This window comes from Miniopterus natalensis, chromosome 10, assembly GCF_054644295.1.
Source record: "Miniopterus natalensis isolate mMinNat1 chromosome 10, mMinNat1.hap1, whole genome shotgun sequence".
Lineage (NCBI taxonomy): Eukaryota > Metazoa > Chordata > Mammalia > Chiroptera > Miniopteridae > Miniopterus > Miniopterus natalensis.
In genome coordinates, this window is record NC_142090.1 from 72,822,299 (window position 1) to 72,838,038 (window position 15,740).

Sequence of the window (15,740 nt, forward strand, 5' to 3'; positions counted from 1 at the left end):
AATGCTGTGAACCAAACTAGCCTATCAGTAAAACTAGTCTATCAGGCTAGTTTGTACTACCTTACAAACTCTATCCAAGGTAGCCTGGTTAAAACATACTTCATCAGAAGAATAATTTAATAATTTTTAAGTCTTTCAAAAATATTAATCATGAAATGATAAACAAGATTTAATTTGTTTAAAAATAATAATAAAGCACATAGCTAAACTTGTACTTGGTGAAATAATTCTCAACTAAATATGGAAAACTTGAAAACAGCTTCTACCCAAACACACTAAAATCTAAAACCCTTCAAGGAAACAACTTTCACATACTATACAAATTAAGTAGCTTTGGGGAAGAGGGAGGGACAAGCAAAGTATGATTATTCTATTCAGTTATTCCAACTAACATTTTTTGGCTTGTCACTATAGTTCCTAATCTTTCCTTCAGCACCTAAAATTCATGATGTACTTTACAGCACACTCAGCAGAAGCTGGGTTATTCCAGACCTCCTCCAAAAGAGGTGAACTACTCAAATAACCAAGGACTCTAGTTCTGATAGTTTCATCCCAAAGGCACATAGGTCCATAGAGGACTGAACTCCAGAGTATAAGTTATTTTACCAGAATAATGAGATTAGCAGTGTTCGAGCCTATCATGTCTTCTTCCAAAATCAGTACAAAAGAATCACACACCTCACATTCCTCCCCTCTGCTCCACCTCTTTTCATTCCAGCTGGCATCGCCCCAGGTCAGGTTTTCAACAGCTCCCTCCTGGGCTATTTTCATAGCAGCCTAATCTCTTGCTTTCAATTTTTTTTATTTGTTTAAAATATTACAGATGTCCCTTTTTCTCCCCAATGACCTGTTCCACCCTGTCCCTTCCCCCTCCCCAGTCCCTCTCCCCACCACTGTCCATGTCCTTGGGTTGTGCATATATGCATATAAATTCTTTGGTTACTCTCTCCCCCTCCACCCACCTGCCCTCCTCCATCCCTCTGACATTCGTCAGTCTCATCTATCCATTCTCCAAATCTATCTTTCGAGTAGCCACTTTCTTAAAAGAATAATCTAATCAAGTCATCCCTTCAGTGCAAAGAAAGTCTAAACTGCTTATGACAGATTTCAAGATCCACCATGGTTACAACCAAAATCTCTTTCCACCTCAGTTCCTACCAGTCTTATCCTCTCTCGTTAACTGTTGTGTTAGCCTATTTGCTTTTTTCCCAAATGCCATGCCTTTTCATTTTCTACCCTATTTCTAACCCTTTTCTATTTCTACTAAGAATGGTGAGATTTATAAGCACCAGAATCTGGAGTATAGATAATTTTATCACCTTCAACCTAAATCTTCTATCTAAAAAAAAGAAAAGATGGAAGAGGGAAAAAGGAAGGACTGGGAAAAGCACCAGCCAGTGCTTGCCTTTCTGTAAATGCCTTACATTTTTTCAGGACTCTGTATACTAGCCCTACAGCTCGGAATGTCCTTTTATCTTGCACACCTGGCAAATTCAAGCACATTCATCTAGAATCAGTTAGGAATTTGCCTTGAAAGTATGTTACTTATTTTCTACTCCTTTCCTCTTCTGAGATGAAGACCATGTGCTACTCATCTTTGATTTTCTATTGCCTAGCATTACAGCCAGTTCATAGAGGGCAAATATTTGCTGAAGGAGTGAAAGAATGTAGTGACCCAGACTTTTCTAGGCTACCTCAAGTAAGATAGATAGATGATAGATAGATAGACAGACAGACAGACAGACAGACAGACAGACAGATAGATAGATAGATAGATGATAGATATAGATAGATATAGATAGATAGATAGATAGATAGATAGATAGATAGATGATAGATATAGATAGATATAGATAGATAGATAGACAGACAGACAGACAGACAGACAGACAGATAGATAGATAGATAGATAGATAGATAGATAGATAGATAGATAATCAGGAGGAACATGTTCAGAGATGGCTTTTGGAATATGGTATAATTCTATTTCTTGGCCTGGGAGAGGGTACACTGGAGTTCATTTTATTATAATTTCTTTTTTACTCTGCCATTTTTAAACAAAGTATTCTTCTCTTATTCCCTCCACCCCATTTCTCAAAGGTAATTACCTAAACACTCCATAATGTACACTATAGTTGGTTAAACACATACTATTTCTTACACTTTTTATTTATATTTCACAATGAAAATTTAAAAATCAACCAACTGTACTAGTACAATCAATAGTACTAATACAATAAATTGTAAGAGCACTTACCTCACTTTGTGGCTCCTGGATAACTTTATAAAGAGATGAAACTAAAGAACTCTTATCTTTCAAATTTGTGGCATAATTTGGTAAAGATGTTTCTGGTAGTGTCTAAACAAATTAAAAAAAAACCAAACATTTTATTTTTATGAAATGTCCAAAATAGGCAAATTCATAGACAGAAAGTAGACTAGCTGTTGCCAGAGATTGGGGGATGGGAGAGTTGACAGTGACTAACAGGTATGGAGTTTCTTTTTGAGGTGATAGAAATGTCCCAGAATTAGATGCTGGTATTGGTTGAACAGCATTATGAATATACTAAAACCCACTGCATTTTCACCTTAAGACAGTAAATTTTAAGTTATGTGAATTATATCTCAACAAAATAACTGCAAAAACAAAACACAATATATATCTATAGATAGATAGATGATAGATAGATAGATAGATAGATAGATAGATAGATAGATAGATAGATAGATAGATAGATAATCCTCTTATCATCAACAGAGACATAATTAACAACACTTCATCTTTGATCACAGTGTAGGGTTAGAAATGAGCATATAGACCATGTGTAAGCCAAAGATACATTTTCTGTAGCATTATATAAGCTAAAAATCTCATCAGCCATATTGATCTTGCTTTTTTTCAATCTTGCTTTTTTAATAAACATTGTATTAATGAACATTGTTATATATGGATCAAATAATGTTTCAAACCTGAAAGCTATAGATCATTATCAAAGTAACTCTCCTGAGTTACAATTGTGACTGTTAAGTTGGGTATGGCTGTTCTCCTTTATAGAATTGGGGAGAAATTTTAGACTTCTCAGAACTGCAGAACAGGGTAGCCACACTACCAACAAACTAGTTTTCCTAATATCATTTAAAATACAGACAACTAATCAGAGCTTGCCAGCATCATCCATTCAGAAAGGACATCATGACAAAAGAGAGGAATGAAAAGAGAGAAAACTCCAGGAGTAAGTCAGATGGTTTGGGGTAAAAGTAGTAGGAAAATCTGAAAAGCAAAAACAAAACACTTCATAACAAAGGATAAAACCCTATCCTCCTAAAATATACCCCTTCCTTAACAACATATGTCTCCCAAGTCATGATTCTTTCTCATGCACATAACTTTCTCCAAGCAATCAATCAACAAACGTTAATGTGGCAGTAGATATAATGTCTCAAGATATTGCTAGCAGTCATTCGAAGATATACTGTTTCTTACATGTCCCGTATCCTAGTATTTCATGATTTAAAGTGGGTTATGGTTAGTGTACATAGGTGTATATGTGTGCATAAATACACATAGAAAATTAAACAGCATAAATTTTTATAATATGGATATCTGGTTCATTTTTACTTTACTGTGATCTCCTTGAGGACAAGATCTTATACCGTCTCTCCATCCACAGCACTCAGCACACAGCCTCATACTCAAACTTTTGCTGAAGAAATTATAGGTGAATAGAATAAGAAATGAATACTGTCAATGTTTACACTTTGGTAGATTCTTTAAAAACAGGTCACATCTCACCTTAGGTTATATAAGTGAATAGATTCTTTTTTAATTTAATAAAAGAGTTTTGTTCAGCAGACTGGTAAGTAAATGTGAACTATCTGGGAACCTTCTATCATTTTCTAGAGGGTGGTGGTGGAGGGGGGGAGTTTTACTGCACCTGTTTACATAAAGAGGAGATTAGGGCATTCTTCAATATTTCAAAAGCATGTAACAAAAGATCTCCAGGCAACATTTCATTTCCGTTATTTGATCAAGAGTAACCTAATAGTGGGGGAATTTATATAAAGGGAATAAGTCAAATAAACAGCAGATTTTTAATCCCCTGGATGGAAATGAACCTGAATTATATATTCAAAATACAGTATTTTACATATGTATACATGTGTGTCTAACTACAAATTTTAAAACTGAATTGAAACATAAATCTTAAAAAAATAGTGAAAATAAAGATTATTATAATTCTATGTATACTATTTAGGCTAGTAAGAGCATTCATTAAAAATGTGAACTATAATTTTTAGTTTATGTACCAATTAACCCTCATGAGGTAAAATATTTTCTGTGAAACAGCCAAAGACAAAACAAACAAACAAACAAACAAAAACATCTCTTTTTGGAAAAGACAAGCTCTAGAATATACCCTAGACCTAGGCTACTACTGCTAAATGACAGGTCTCCTAAAAATTAGTATTATGAACTATTACATTTTATCATAATTCTATTATTATTCTATTTTGTGAATGTAGAAGTTAATTGTGTTTATAGAAGGGGAGAAGATATAATTGTGTTTATGAACAGTGCTTTGAAAAACTCAAGATCTAAAAGAGCCTAACGATTTAAACAGTTTTACAGCAAACCTTTAAAGTTTCCTGCACTGTATCAGTTCAAAGGTATTGGCCTTCTTAAATACCAGCTAAGTTTTCACACTTTTCAGAAGACAGAACCGGAGACAAAAAAGTAATAATGAGAAATTATGTTGGAAAATTAGTCTTGGCAAAATTTGAAGACAGATGCTTCATACGAAAGTATCATTTGGCAGATGGGTGTTTTTTTAAATGTAAGGATGTGATATGGGTTGGGTGAAAGAGAATTAATGAAGATAGACAGATGGGTGGAGAACCAATAAATAAAACAGCTCTGTTCAAAAACATTACACATAAGACTGGATTTGAGTTACATATTGAGATTCAGTGACTACCAGAAAATTGAAAAAAGTAGGAGTCTGGAGCCTGGAAATCTGCTAGATAAATTTACACATAGCATTACAAAAAATAATGCAATCTTAAAGATAACATGGTACAAATAAATATTTGAAAAGCTAGAGGTTGAAATTCATGAAATCTTAAAATAATGAAGTCCCAGTCTAATTTTGTTGGTATGTAAAGAGCACTAAAAACGAGAGCCCAAAGCCAGAGTATACACTGAATGGTTCGTCCAAAGGGAAAAAATAAGATTTACACAAAGCAAATTGAGTTGTCTTTGTACATTTGAAAGAATGTTGAATGAAGTTGTGAAGTTGGGAGTTCAGACTGCGACCATGGAACAGGATAGAAAGAGCCAAAACCGTCTTCACAGACTACCTACACTTAATTTTTTCTGATGAGAATATTGAGACCCAAAGAAGTTAGGCGATTTGTCCAATAGCATAAAACCACCCAGCAGGAGAATTATAATTAGATCAAAGGGTTTCTGACTTCTCGGACCAATATACTTTGTACCACTTTACCAATCATGATGACCATGGCCATGTTAGCACATGGTTATTAAATTAAATAACCAAGCAAAGGCTTTTTCTAAATATATACTTATATTTATATAAATATATATGACTCAAAAATCCAGTCTTATGTGTAATGTTTTTGAACAGTTGTTTTATTTATTGGTTCTCCATCCATCTGTCTATCTTCATTAATTCTCTTCCCAACCCATATCACATCCTTACATTTTTAAAAAACTGTCTGCCAAACGATACTTTCGTATGAAGCATCTGTCTTCAAATTTTGCCAAATTTTAACCAAAATTGTAATTAACATCACAAATTATTTCAAAAAACAAGATACTCTAACATCTCTTTAACTGGCTATAATATAGACTAGACAATAATTTAAAATACTTGTTATATCAAATTGGTTGAAAATTGGGTAATTTTAATCTTGCAGGATTAGGGGAAATTAAATTAAATTACTTTTTATTTCATGGGGTCCAGGGTTTCACTCCTCTCCTTCCAATGGAAAAGTTTCCTTACCCTTGAATTAAATTTATAAAAATTCTAATAAAATATCACTATCCACATAATTCAGGGTGGGGAAGAAGAAATTATACAGTTGTGAGTATGTGAAACAAAGTTTATTCTTGTATTATTATTTATTATTGTATTATTTTCCATACAATCAACTGAAAACTACTTTTGCCCCTTCCTGCATATGTTCTATTGACAAAATATTACTTAGATAATACTTTTTCTTCTCACATCCTAGTTTCTTTAAATAGAAGATGGTATTTAGAAAACAAGATCTGCCTGGGTGGCGTGGCTCAGTAGTTGAACATCAACCTAGGATCCAGGAGCTCAAGGTTTGATTGCCGGTCAGGGCACATGCCCAGGTTGCAGGCTTGATCCTCAGTGGAGGGCGTGCAGGAGGCAGCCAATCAATGACTCTCTCATCATTGATATTTCTATCTCTCTCTCCCTCTCCCTTCCTCTCTCTGAAATCAATAAAGACATATTTTAAATAAATAAATAAATAAATAAATAAATAAATAAATAAATAAATAAATAAGATCTGTGTGCTTGGTGTACTCATTGCTACTGGATGCCATCCGTTCTTGGCCCTCTACTGAAAAAAGCTAGGAAATATATGTATGCACATATGTATGGATATATACATGTAAATATATCATATACATATTTAGATCCATGAGTTCATACTGATTCTCCTAATTTCAATCCAACATCTTAGGGTTCTAGGGTTCTTTCGTGCCTTTCCCCATTCCATGTTTCTAATTCCTTTCTCACACACAGAGAAATCTAACTCTCATTATCCTCCATATTACTTATTTGTGCAAAGTAACCACTCTGGCTGAGTCTTCTACATACCATCTCTGCAACCCTCCCCCCCCAAACCCATTTCCTCAAACACTAGGGCACATCCCTGCCTTTACTGCTACACTGCTCTCTTACCCCTCACTGCTACACTTCCTAGGGTATCTATATCGTCGAGCCAGGAGGGGAACAAAATAAACAAATAGATGGGAAGGGAAGGGAACCAGTCATGATTTTCAATTATCTACCTTAATAGTCGACCCCTTCTCTATATCCCATCTTTTATTTTATTTATTTTTTTAATCCTCACCTGGGGATATTTTTCCATTGCTTTTCAGAGAGAATGGAAAGGAGGGAGAGAGAGAGAAACATCGATGTGAGGGAGACACATCGATTGGTTGCCTCCCACACAAGCCCCTACTGGGGCCAGGAATCAAGACTGCAACCAAGGTGCCTTTGGCCAGAATCAAACCCGGGACCCTTCAGTCCGCGGGCCGATGCTCTAGCCACTGAGCAAACTGGCTAGGGCTCTACCCCATCTTTTAACATGGCATCTTTACATAACTCCCCTATTAAATAACGGCTAACTGGGTATATTTGCTTTTGCAAATTTGACTTCATTAAACATAAGAATGCCCTAGAAGTGGTACTCAATCGTTAAACTTGACAATTGCCATCAAACTGCCAAAAAAATAGATAAATCATGATATAATAAACCATATTAAACACTTTTAAAGCAGAAAAAAGCTTAAAAACACCTTGAACACTTAATTCACAAAGACAAGATATGCATAAAAAAGGCACATATAAGATTTAATCAAACTATTATATACAATATGTAGAAGGTACTTTATACAGTGCACTTATATAATATTCTGCATCATTTTATGATTACTTGGGGGTTCCATAGAAGGATACTCAATTCATGACTATAAAAGCTGAAAAAGTAATAATCTGCCCAGCCATTCATTCATCAGGATGCGGTAACAATGACTGAGAAGGCCAGCTGCAAATTTAATAGGAAACACAGTTTCTGTCAAGGACACACTGTAGCCAAAAAGTATCATAATAACCTCCTTTTTTTAAGTGACTACTATGTTGTTACTCACTGAGAAGCCTTATCATCTAAAATCATAGATATCAAAAACTTTGCTGTTTAAACATGTATCAGTCAGAATGAAACATCCCACTCTTGCCTGGAGGATCTAAGTCACCTTGACACAGAGAAGCAGGCTCGATTTCTAACCCAGGTACAGATTCAGAGGAGGGTTTCTGAACACAACATTCCACATAAATGTTAACTTTGTAGTTTCCAAGACAACAGGACCCTGGGTCTACTTCAAAGTTGAGGCCAGATATTCACCCCATTTACAGTAGCCCAGCTTTGTTTTAAGTCCATCAAAATACAGCTTCATTTAAATTTCATCTGAACTCCACCCTTCCTCTAAATCCTATAACAATTTTATCTTTTCCTTTGTTTGGCAAGATGCCTGTGTGGTATCTGTTATGTAGTCTCCCTCACTGAAACAAGCCAAAAAGTCTGACTTTGTCAGACTGTCCCTTGAAGGTCATGGGCTGATAGGGCTGAACAAAAAAAGTGACAGTTGCAGCCCAAACCCTTCGTTCCTGTGGTTCATGATCATGAAGTTCACATAATTATGTGTAACAATGAGACCCGAAGACAAGGAGAAGGTAATTAATTAACTGGTTAAAGCAATACAATTTTAACTATCATAGAGACAAGTTCATGAAACAAGAAAACAGTTTTATTTTCTTCAACTAACCAGAAGTTATATAGCCCTTATATAGTCACTGGGTTAGCCAACTAGAGAGAAAGACCCACTGGTAAAAGTTTGAAAAATATCTTCCCTTTTTTCTCCTCATTGTTGATCATGTCCACTCCCATTACACAAATTGGGAGTTCAATGGTGGCTGAAAAGAGTGACATCAACATTCAGACACTTTAACCATTCTTTGTGGTGTTGCCATGAAAGAGAGAAAACAAACTGTTTGAACCACTTGGAAGAAAAAGGAATTGATCTCCTAGAAAAGATTACTGTGTGTAAATAATTCCCTATTAAGATTTGTTGGAACATACTTCTGCTTCCACAAATATTTAGCTTTACAGTCATATTTTTTAAAAGCCACTAGAATTTAAACCTCAGACAAAACTTCCTTGGAATATAATTATTATATTACAACAAATATTACCTTAAATTCTGACAACCATTCCTCCACAACCCCTTTTTCTGAAGTGAACATCTTTCCACATCTGTCTAAACCTTCAACCTGAAAATTAACATAAAAATTTGTTAAAATTTTAAGTACATTTTCTTTATAGTCAGATTACTATAGATAGAAATAAACCTATAGAATTTAGTTACTTCTTATTTGTAAAATTAAAGCAATTTCAAACATAAATTACTGGGTTCATTTCAAAACCAATGTGCACAAACAAGCATTAAAATGCAAGAATTTTGACAAAAGTATAAGTGTCATAATATGATGAAATTGGCTCTGCAATTTTCATTCAGCTTTCAGGAATGCCAGCTGCAAAAAAAATACTGGACATTTTTTCCTAGTTTCAAGTAAATAATTTCAAATAGATCATGCATCTTAAGAAAATTGCAGAAAATATTTTAAAACTGCATTTTCAAAAAGACACACATCCAAAATTGACTTTATAGAAGGCATTAAAGCAACTTAACTTACTTATATTTCAGTAATTTATAAGAACAACAATCTATCCAGACAAGCCACTTGGTTCCCTGAAAGCTTAATATTCATCAAACAAAAGCAAACGTGATAATATCCAAGATAATGACTATATTCAACAATAGTTATTCAGAAGATTGGACTTACTTAAGTACAAATAAGGAAAAAGGAAGCTAAGGAAATACAAAACAAATTTATCTCAAGCAAAACTTGTCAAAGTACAACATAGTTTTCTTCATCCATCCATCTAAAAGAGTAGACTTAGAAACTGTTTCTTGAAGAAAATCTTAGCTCTATCTAAATTTCCTAACCTCCTAATTCAGGTACCAATCCTGCATTAGGCTTCTTCATTTTCATCAGCATTACCAAGTAGTAGAAACTGAGGCAGAATTGCTGGAAACTGAATCCTGATTCTATTACTTGCTTGGAGCATAACATTTAGCAACTTCTTTCTTTCTTTTTTTTCTTTTTTTAAATATATCTTTATTGATTTCAGAGAGAGGAAAGGAAAGGGAGAGAGAGAGAAACATCAATGATGAAAGGGTCATTGATCAAGCCCGCAATCGGGCATGTGCCCTGACTGGGAATCGAACCCCGATCGCCTGGACCCTAGGTCGACGCTCAACCGCTGAGCCACACCCAGCCGGGCAAGCAACTTATTTCTTATCTGTCTTTTTTCATCTGTTAAATAGGGATAACCATAGTTCCTACTTTCAAGGAGTTGTTGTGAGAATTCAACAAAAAATTGCAAAGAGAAAAACTGATTACAGTACCTGGCAATAAAGTGTTACTATGAGATATTATCATTGAAGGATATCAACTCATACAGTTTCTGCTTTAATGAATGATACAAGGTCCTTGCTAAAGAATAAATCCTAAAGTTTCTGTTTAATTCTCAGGAAAAACATTTTTAAGAGAAACATATATACACAAATTTGTGTTCATGAAGAATTACTTGAGAGATACACGTTTTATTTTTTAGAATAAAAAATAGCCCATTATTTAATTCTAAATTTTATCCTTGGATCAAGTCAGACAATCAGAAAACCACAGATTTATACCATATTGTTGATTTCACAGAACTGTGTTCAGGTAAACTGCACTGCACTTTGGAGTTACGTCCAAAATGTTACTGAAAATGCTGCTAGACTACATTATCCCCTTTTAAATCCAATGGAGGGGAAAATCACATCTTCAATTTTCAGAACCAGGAAAACCTGGTTCTGTCCTTTAGAGCAACTGGTTTGCTTTCATATTATGGATACGATGAATCTCATAACTGATTCTCTTTGCATTGACTCCAGTAAAATGAGAGTCAAAGTTTCTGTCCTAACTCTGTCCCAAAAAAAAAAGCAGGGCTGAATTAACCTTACCTATTGTTTTATATTATACTCTTACACTTATTTCCTTTTTGCCTGGATTTATTTTTTATCCTGTTATACACACTTGTGAAGCAAAATGAAGCACAGTAAATATAAATGCACACGAGTTTTCTTTTGTATTTATCCATTATTTATCTAGTAAACTAGGAAAGAAAGTTATCACAGATAGAACCAAGCTACATCAAGTTACAGAGAATTGAGGTAAAATTTTCACAAATATTCAAAATAATGCTCTACTTAAAATTAAGACAAATTTTTGTTTGTTTGTTTGTTTGCTTTTTAATCCTCACTGAGGATATGCTTAGAGGAAGGGACAGAGAGAGAAACATCGATGTAAGAGAGAAAACTGATTGGTTGCCTTCTGTATGTGCCCCAACTGGGGATTGAACCCACAACCCAGGTTATGTGCCCTGACAGGGAATCAAACTGGAAACCTTTTGGTGCACAGACCAATGCTCAACCCACTGAGCCACTCTGGCTGGGCTAAGATTAATTTTTAAAAGGTTAAAAGGAATCAAGAGAGGCATGCCAAGGATCAAGAATAGTTAAAGCAATCTTTAAAACAAGAGAGCTGGAGGACTTGGACTTCTAAACATCAAGGCTTACTATAAAGCTTACCAAAAACCATAGTAATTATGCCAGTTTGGTATTACCATAAGAGTCGGGGGGGGGGGCGCAATGAAACAGAGTGGCCAGAAACAGACCTACACATACACGGTTACCCAATTTATGACAAAAGTGAAAGCATAATTCAGTAGGAAAAGGACAGTCTGTATAATAAATTTTTCTAAACAAAAAAAAATTACCGAGAAGAGTAGCCTTGTTTTGCATTTTTACAAATTTCTTTAATGTCTCAGCTTAATAGAAAACAGCTGGATCCTTATAACTGCTACTACATTCAAACTGGTACGATAGTCAATTTGTGCTTTGATTTTTTTTCTACATCCAATATGATTTTGTATTAGTTTCAGGTGTATAGCATAGTGGTTAGACAATCATATACTTTACAAAGTGATCCTCACAATATTTCTAGTACCCACCTGGAGCCATACATAGTTATTACAATATTATTGACTATATTCCCTGTGCTGTACTTTACATCCTCATGACTATTTTGTAACTACCAATTTATACTTCTTAATCCCTTTACCTTTTTCATCCAGCCCTCCAACATCCTTCCCTTCTGGCAACCATCAGTCTGTTCTTTATGAGTCTGTTTCTATTTTGTTTGTTCAGTTAGATTCCACATATAAGTGAAACCATATGGTATTTATCTTTCTCTGTCTGATTTGTTCCACTTAGCATAATACCCTCTAGGTCCATCCATGTTGTTGCAGATGGCAAGATTTCATTCTTTTTATGACCAAGTAATATTTCATTATATACAGGGTATTCCAAAAAAGTGTATACACACTTTGAATAATTATAAAGACAGTGCTTATTAAAATACACTTCATTTTCAAAATCAGCTATTAAATAGAAATCAGCTATTAAAGTGTATATACATTTTGGGGATATATATACTAATTACTGAACACCTGCTCCTTACTGTCGTATAGTGACCCTTTGAAGTCCCAAGGCACCTTAGCTCATCCTCAGCTCAGAATGCCCTATATGCATACCTCACTTTAACTTTCTGTCCCTGAACCTCTCATGTATGTGGACTCTCTCTCCCCTGTATGTGGGGTTCTCACATACATGCATATAACAAAATTTGGTTCTTTTCTCTTGTTAATCTGTCTCATGTAGATTTAATTATTAAACCAGTCCAAAGAACCTAGGAGGGTAGAGGAAAGTTGCTCCCCTCACCACTACCCCACAGTTGGCACTGCGAACAGGATAACTCACTGGCTGGGCACTGCTTACCCTGAAGCTGCTACAACAGAAAGATCCTCATACAGCTAGCAAGCCCAGAAAAGTAAGAACACTTACCAGATCAGACTCCCCAGTTTTCTACCAGCACAGTCCAGTGGGAGTAGAGTGGTGAGAGTTCTTTCTATTTTCCTTTTCTAAATTTAGATTAGCAGGAGAAAATATTTGTAAAACTAATTTCTTGGGCTTATCCATGTTTGGTTATTTGGTATGAGTACTTATGGGTTTTGTTAATTCTGTTTTTCTCTCTGTGTCTGGTGTCTCTCTTTCTGTCTTGTCATGTGCACTGAGAGCTTGGTCTTATGACCAATAAGAAGTTTCTCTCTGGCTTCCACTATCTAGAGGTTGCACTTGCTTGTGTGCACCTTGCTCTCTATCTGGCCAGGCTAAACTCTCAAGGGAGTTTTCTATGTCTATCCACTGCCTCCCAGAGATGGTAAAAACAGGGCCCCTCATTCTTGTTTTCCACTAGTTGGAGAATTTATATGCATCTGGCAGGCAGCCAAGTGGGCTGTGGATTTGAGCTTAGATAAATCTAAACACCCCATTCAGAAGGGGGGAAACATGATTCCCTGTATTTTGGAATGGCTGTTTCTAACTCTGGGAGTCAACTTTATCTTGTGAGGGTTGCATCTTTTTGCACTCTCCTTTGGGGATGTCTCTTACATCCAGAATATTGGTTTGAGTCACTATTAAGATCCCAAGGCCAGAAAATAGGCAAATTCTTTGAATTGGAAAAAATTCTAAATTAAAAAGAAAGAAAAAATTTTTTAGAGAGCTCTCATGTTGTTATAATGGCTAGTCATTAAGATTCCCTTAATAAGATGGAGGGACAGGAATTAGAACAAAAATCAAAGTACAATCAGAAACCTTCCTATTTGTCTTCAGACATTTGCAGATGGGAGGGAGGCAGGGAGGGAGGCAGGGAGGGAGGCAGGGAGGGAGGCAGGGATGGATATTGGAAGTATAACTGTCCTGCACTTAAGAACAGAAAAAAGCAAAAGGCAAAATCCTATTAAAAGACAATCTATACATTCTATGTCCTAAGAACTCAGCTTGGTAATTGTCAAGTTGGAAGCTCCAAAGTATGGTCAGACAGAAATGCGGGCTAAACTCCATTTATCACTACAGTCCTACCAAACTGCTGCCAGCCCTCAAGGAAATTATAACCTAAAATTACAATGGCTATTATGAGTAATGTTCCAAATAGATTAGATCATTTAAAAGTGCACTTAAAAGCAAGGGCTTCCAAATCAAAAAACAAAATGAGATACCTACCTTTTAATACTGATAGGGGTAAAACAATGAGAAGTTTCTAGGACTCCTTGATATGAGAATTTCATGAACTATGGGTACGAAACCCATTGGTAGAGCCCTGACTCAGGCTACAATTAGATTAAAAGAATATAGAAATGTAAGGACTGATAAGATTATGAAAATTGGAATGTTTAAACAGGCTTTATGTTAAAAAGAGTTATGTCGACTTTATCTTAATGTTTTATGGGAAAGGATATCATGCCTGGCAGGGAACAATTCTTCCACCCAGTCTTGTAAAACCAAAACCTGTTAATAAAGTTCTAATGGAGGCTATCGTTTTAAGAGTTTTAAGATTTCAGAGTTGATGGAGTTAAGGTAAAAGTTTTGAACAGGCTTCATGTAAAGTAATTGCATCTCTTTTATCTGATTGCACTGTGGACACAGACATTGTGTCTCACCAGGAAACTCCCCTGCCTGCCTGGGACATGAAGGCTGTCAGTTCTTTCTTTTGGCTATCAGAGGGAATAATCTGGAAGGTAACGACCTGCACAGCCTCTTGAGTCCATGCAATTGCTTAATACTGCCAGCAATATTTACCATTTGTTCCAGCTGAAACCTGACAAGCTATTTGAAAAGATTTAGTAACTTTTTGATCAGGAATTTGGCAAAATTGGAGGCTTAAGGAGTGTGATAGGATTTTTTTAAAAACATCCTCCCCGCCTAGTGGGTGTGGCTCAGTTGGTTGAGCTTCATCCCACACACAAGGAGGTCAAAAGTTCAATTCCAGGTCAGGGCACATGCCAGGGTTACAGGCTCAGTCCCCTGTGGGGGTCGTGTAGGAGGCAGCCAATCCATGTTTCTCTCCTCATTGATGTTTCTCTCTCTCCCTTTCCCTTCCTCTCTCTGAAATCAATAAAAAAAAAAAAAATATGTTAAAAATAAAACATCCTCCCCTACGCTAAAATAAAACTATGAACCCAGAGGAGAAAAAAAGCTAATTAGGGATGAAGTAGCTGGGGAAGAAGGTCAACCTATGATATCACTTGAGAAATTGAGCACCCCTGTCCTTATCTTACAAATCTTTGTGAAACCAGAAATGTAGCTCTAGAAGCTGTTCAAAGCCCACCTATCTTTACCATCCTCAATTTCTAAGACCAAAGAGGGGAAAAAGAAAGTTCTGGGGTTTTTTTAAGTACAAACATCTAAAGAAGCACCTTTGCTCAAAATCTAGCTATAGATGACATCTAGAAATCTTTGCTACTGCCTGCCTTCAGAACTCAGACACTGGGATTATCGTCTGCCCCAATCATTAACCTTCACTTTTCTTTTGTTTCTGTAGAGATATCTCTTATTAAATACCTGAGTGCTTGCACCATAGGACTAATTTGGGGAGCCCACCTGCATTGCTACTTCCATTTCAGAATAATAGCTGTTCATTTCAGAGTAACAACTGTTTAACTGATCTGACCTATACTCAAGCCTGAGACTGGTTTAATGAGATATGGAACAATCTCTATCAACCCAACTTCTTGAATGTGATACTTCTCAGGAAGTTCCAGAGGAAGGAGCTGTAGGGGTTCGGAACAAGTCACCCCAAGATGTATCTCTGTGGTATTCAGATTATTCTGAGCTAAAAACAACCGAGACCCTGTGGGCTCAAGAGAAACTTCTGTCCCCCCAACCCCTTTAACTAGAA

At 35.8% G+C, this 15,740-nt stretch overlaps 1 protein-coding gene across 3 annotated transcripts in view; it reads right to left on the reverse strand.

Annotated features, from left to right (window-relative positions):
• HYCC1 (hyccin PI4KA lipid kinase complex subunit 1) overlaps window positions 1-15,740 on the reverse strand; it is a 56,655-nt gene that overhangs the window by 27,436 nt on the left and 13,479 nt on the right. For all 3 annotated transcript variants that reach the window (XM_016217024.2, XM_087821204.1, XM_016217025.2), the window contains exons 2-3: window positions 9,030-9,107; window positions 2,258-2,359 (exon numbers count right to left, since the gene is read on the reverse strand). In XM_016217024.2, the coding sequence (XP_016072510.1) occupies window positions 2,258-2,359; window positions 9,030-9,080 (153 nt within the window). In that variant the 5' untranslated portion in view covers window positions 9,081-9,107. The remainder of the gene's footprint in view (window positions 1-2,257; window positions 2,360-9,029; window positions 9,108-15,740) is intronic.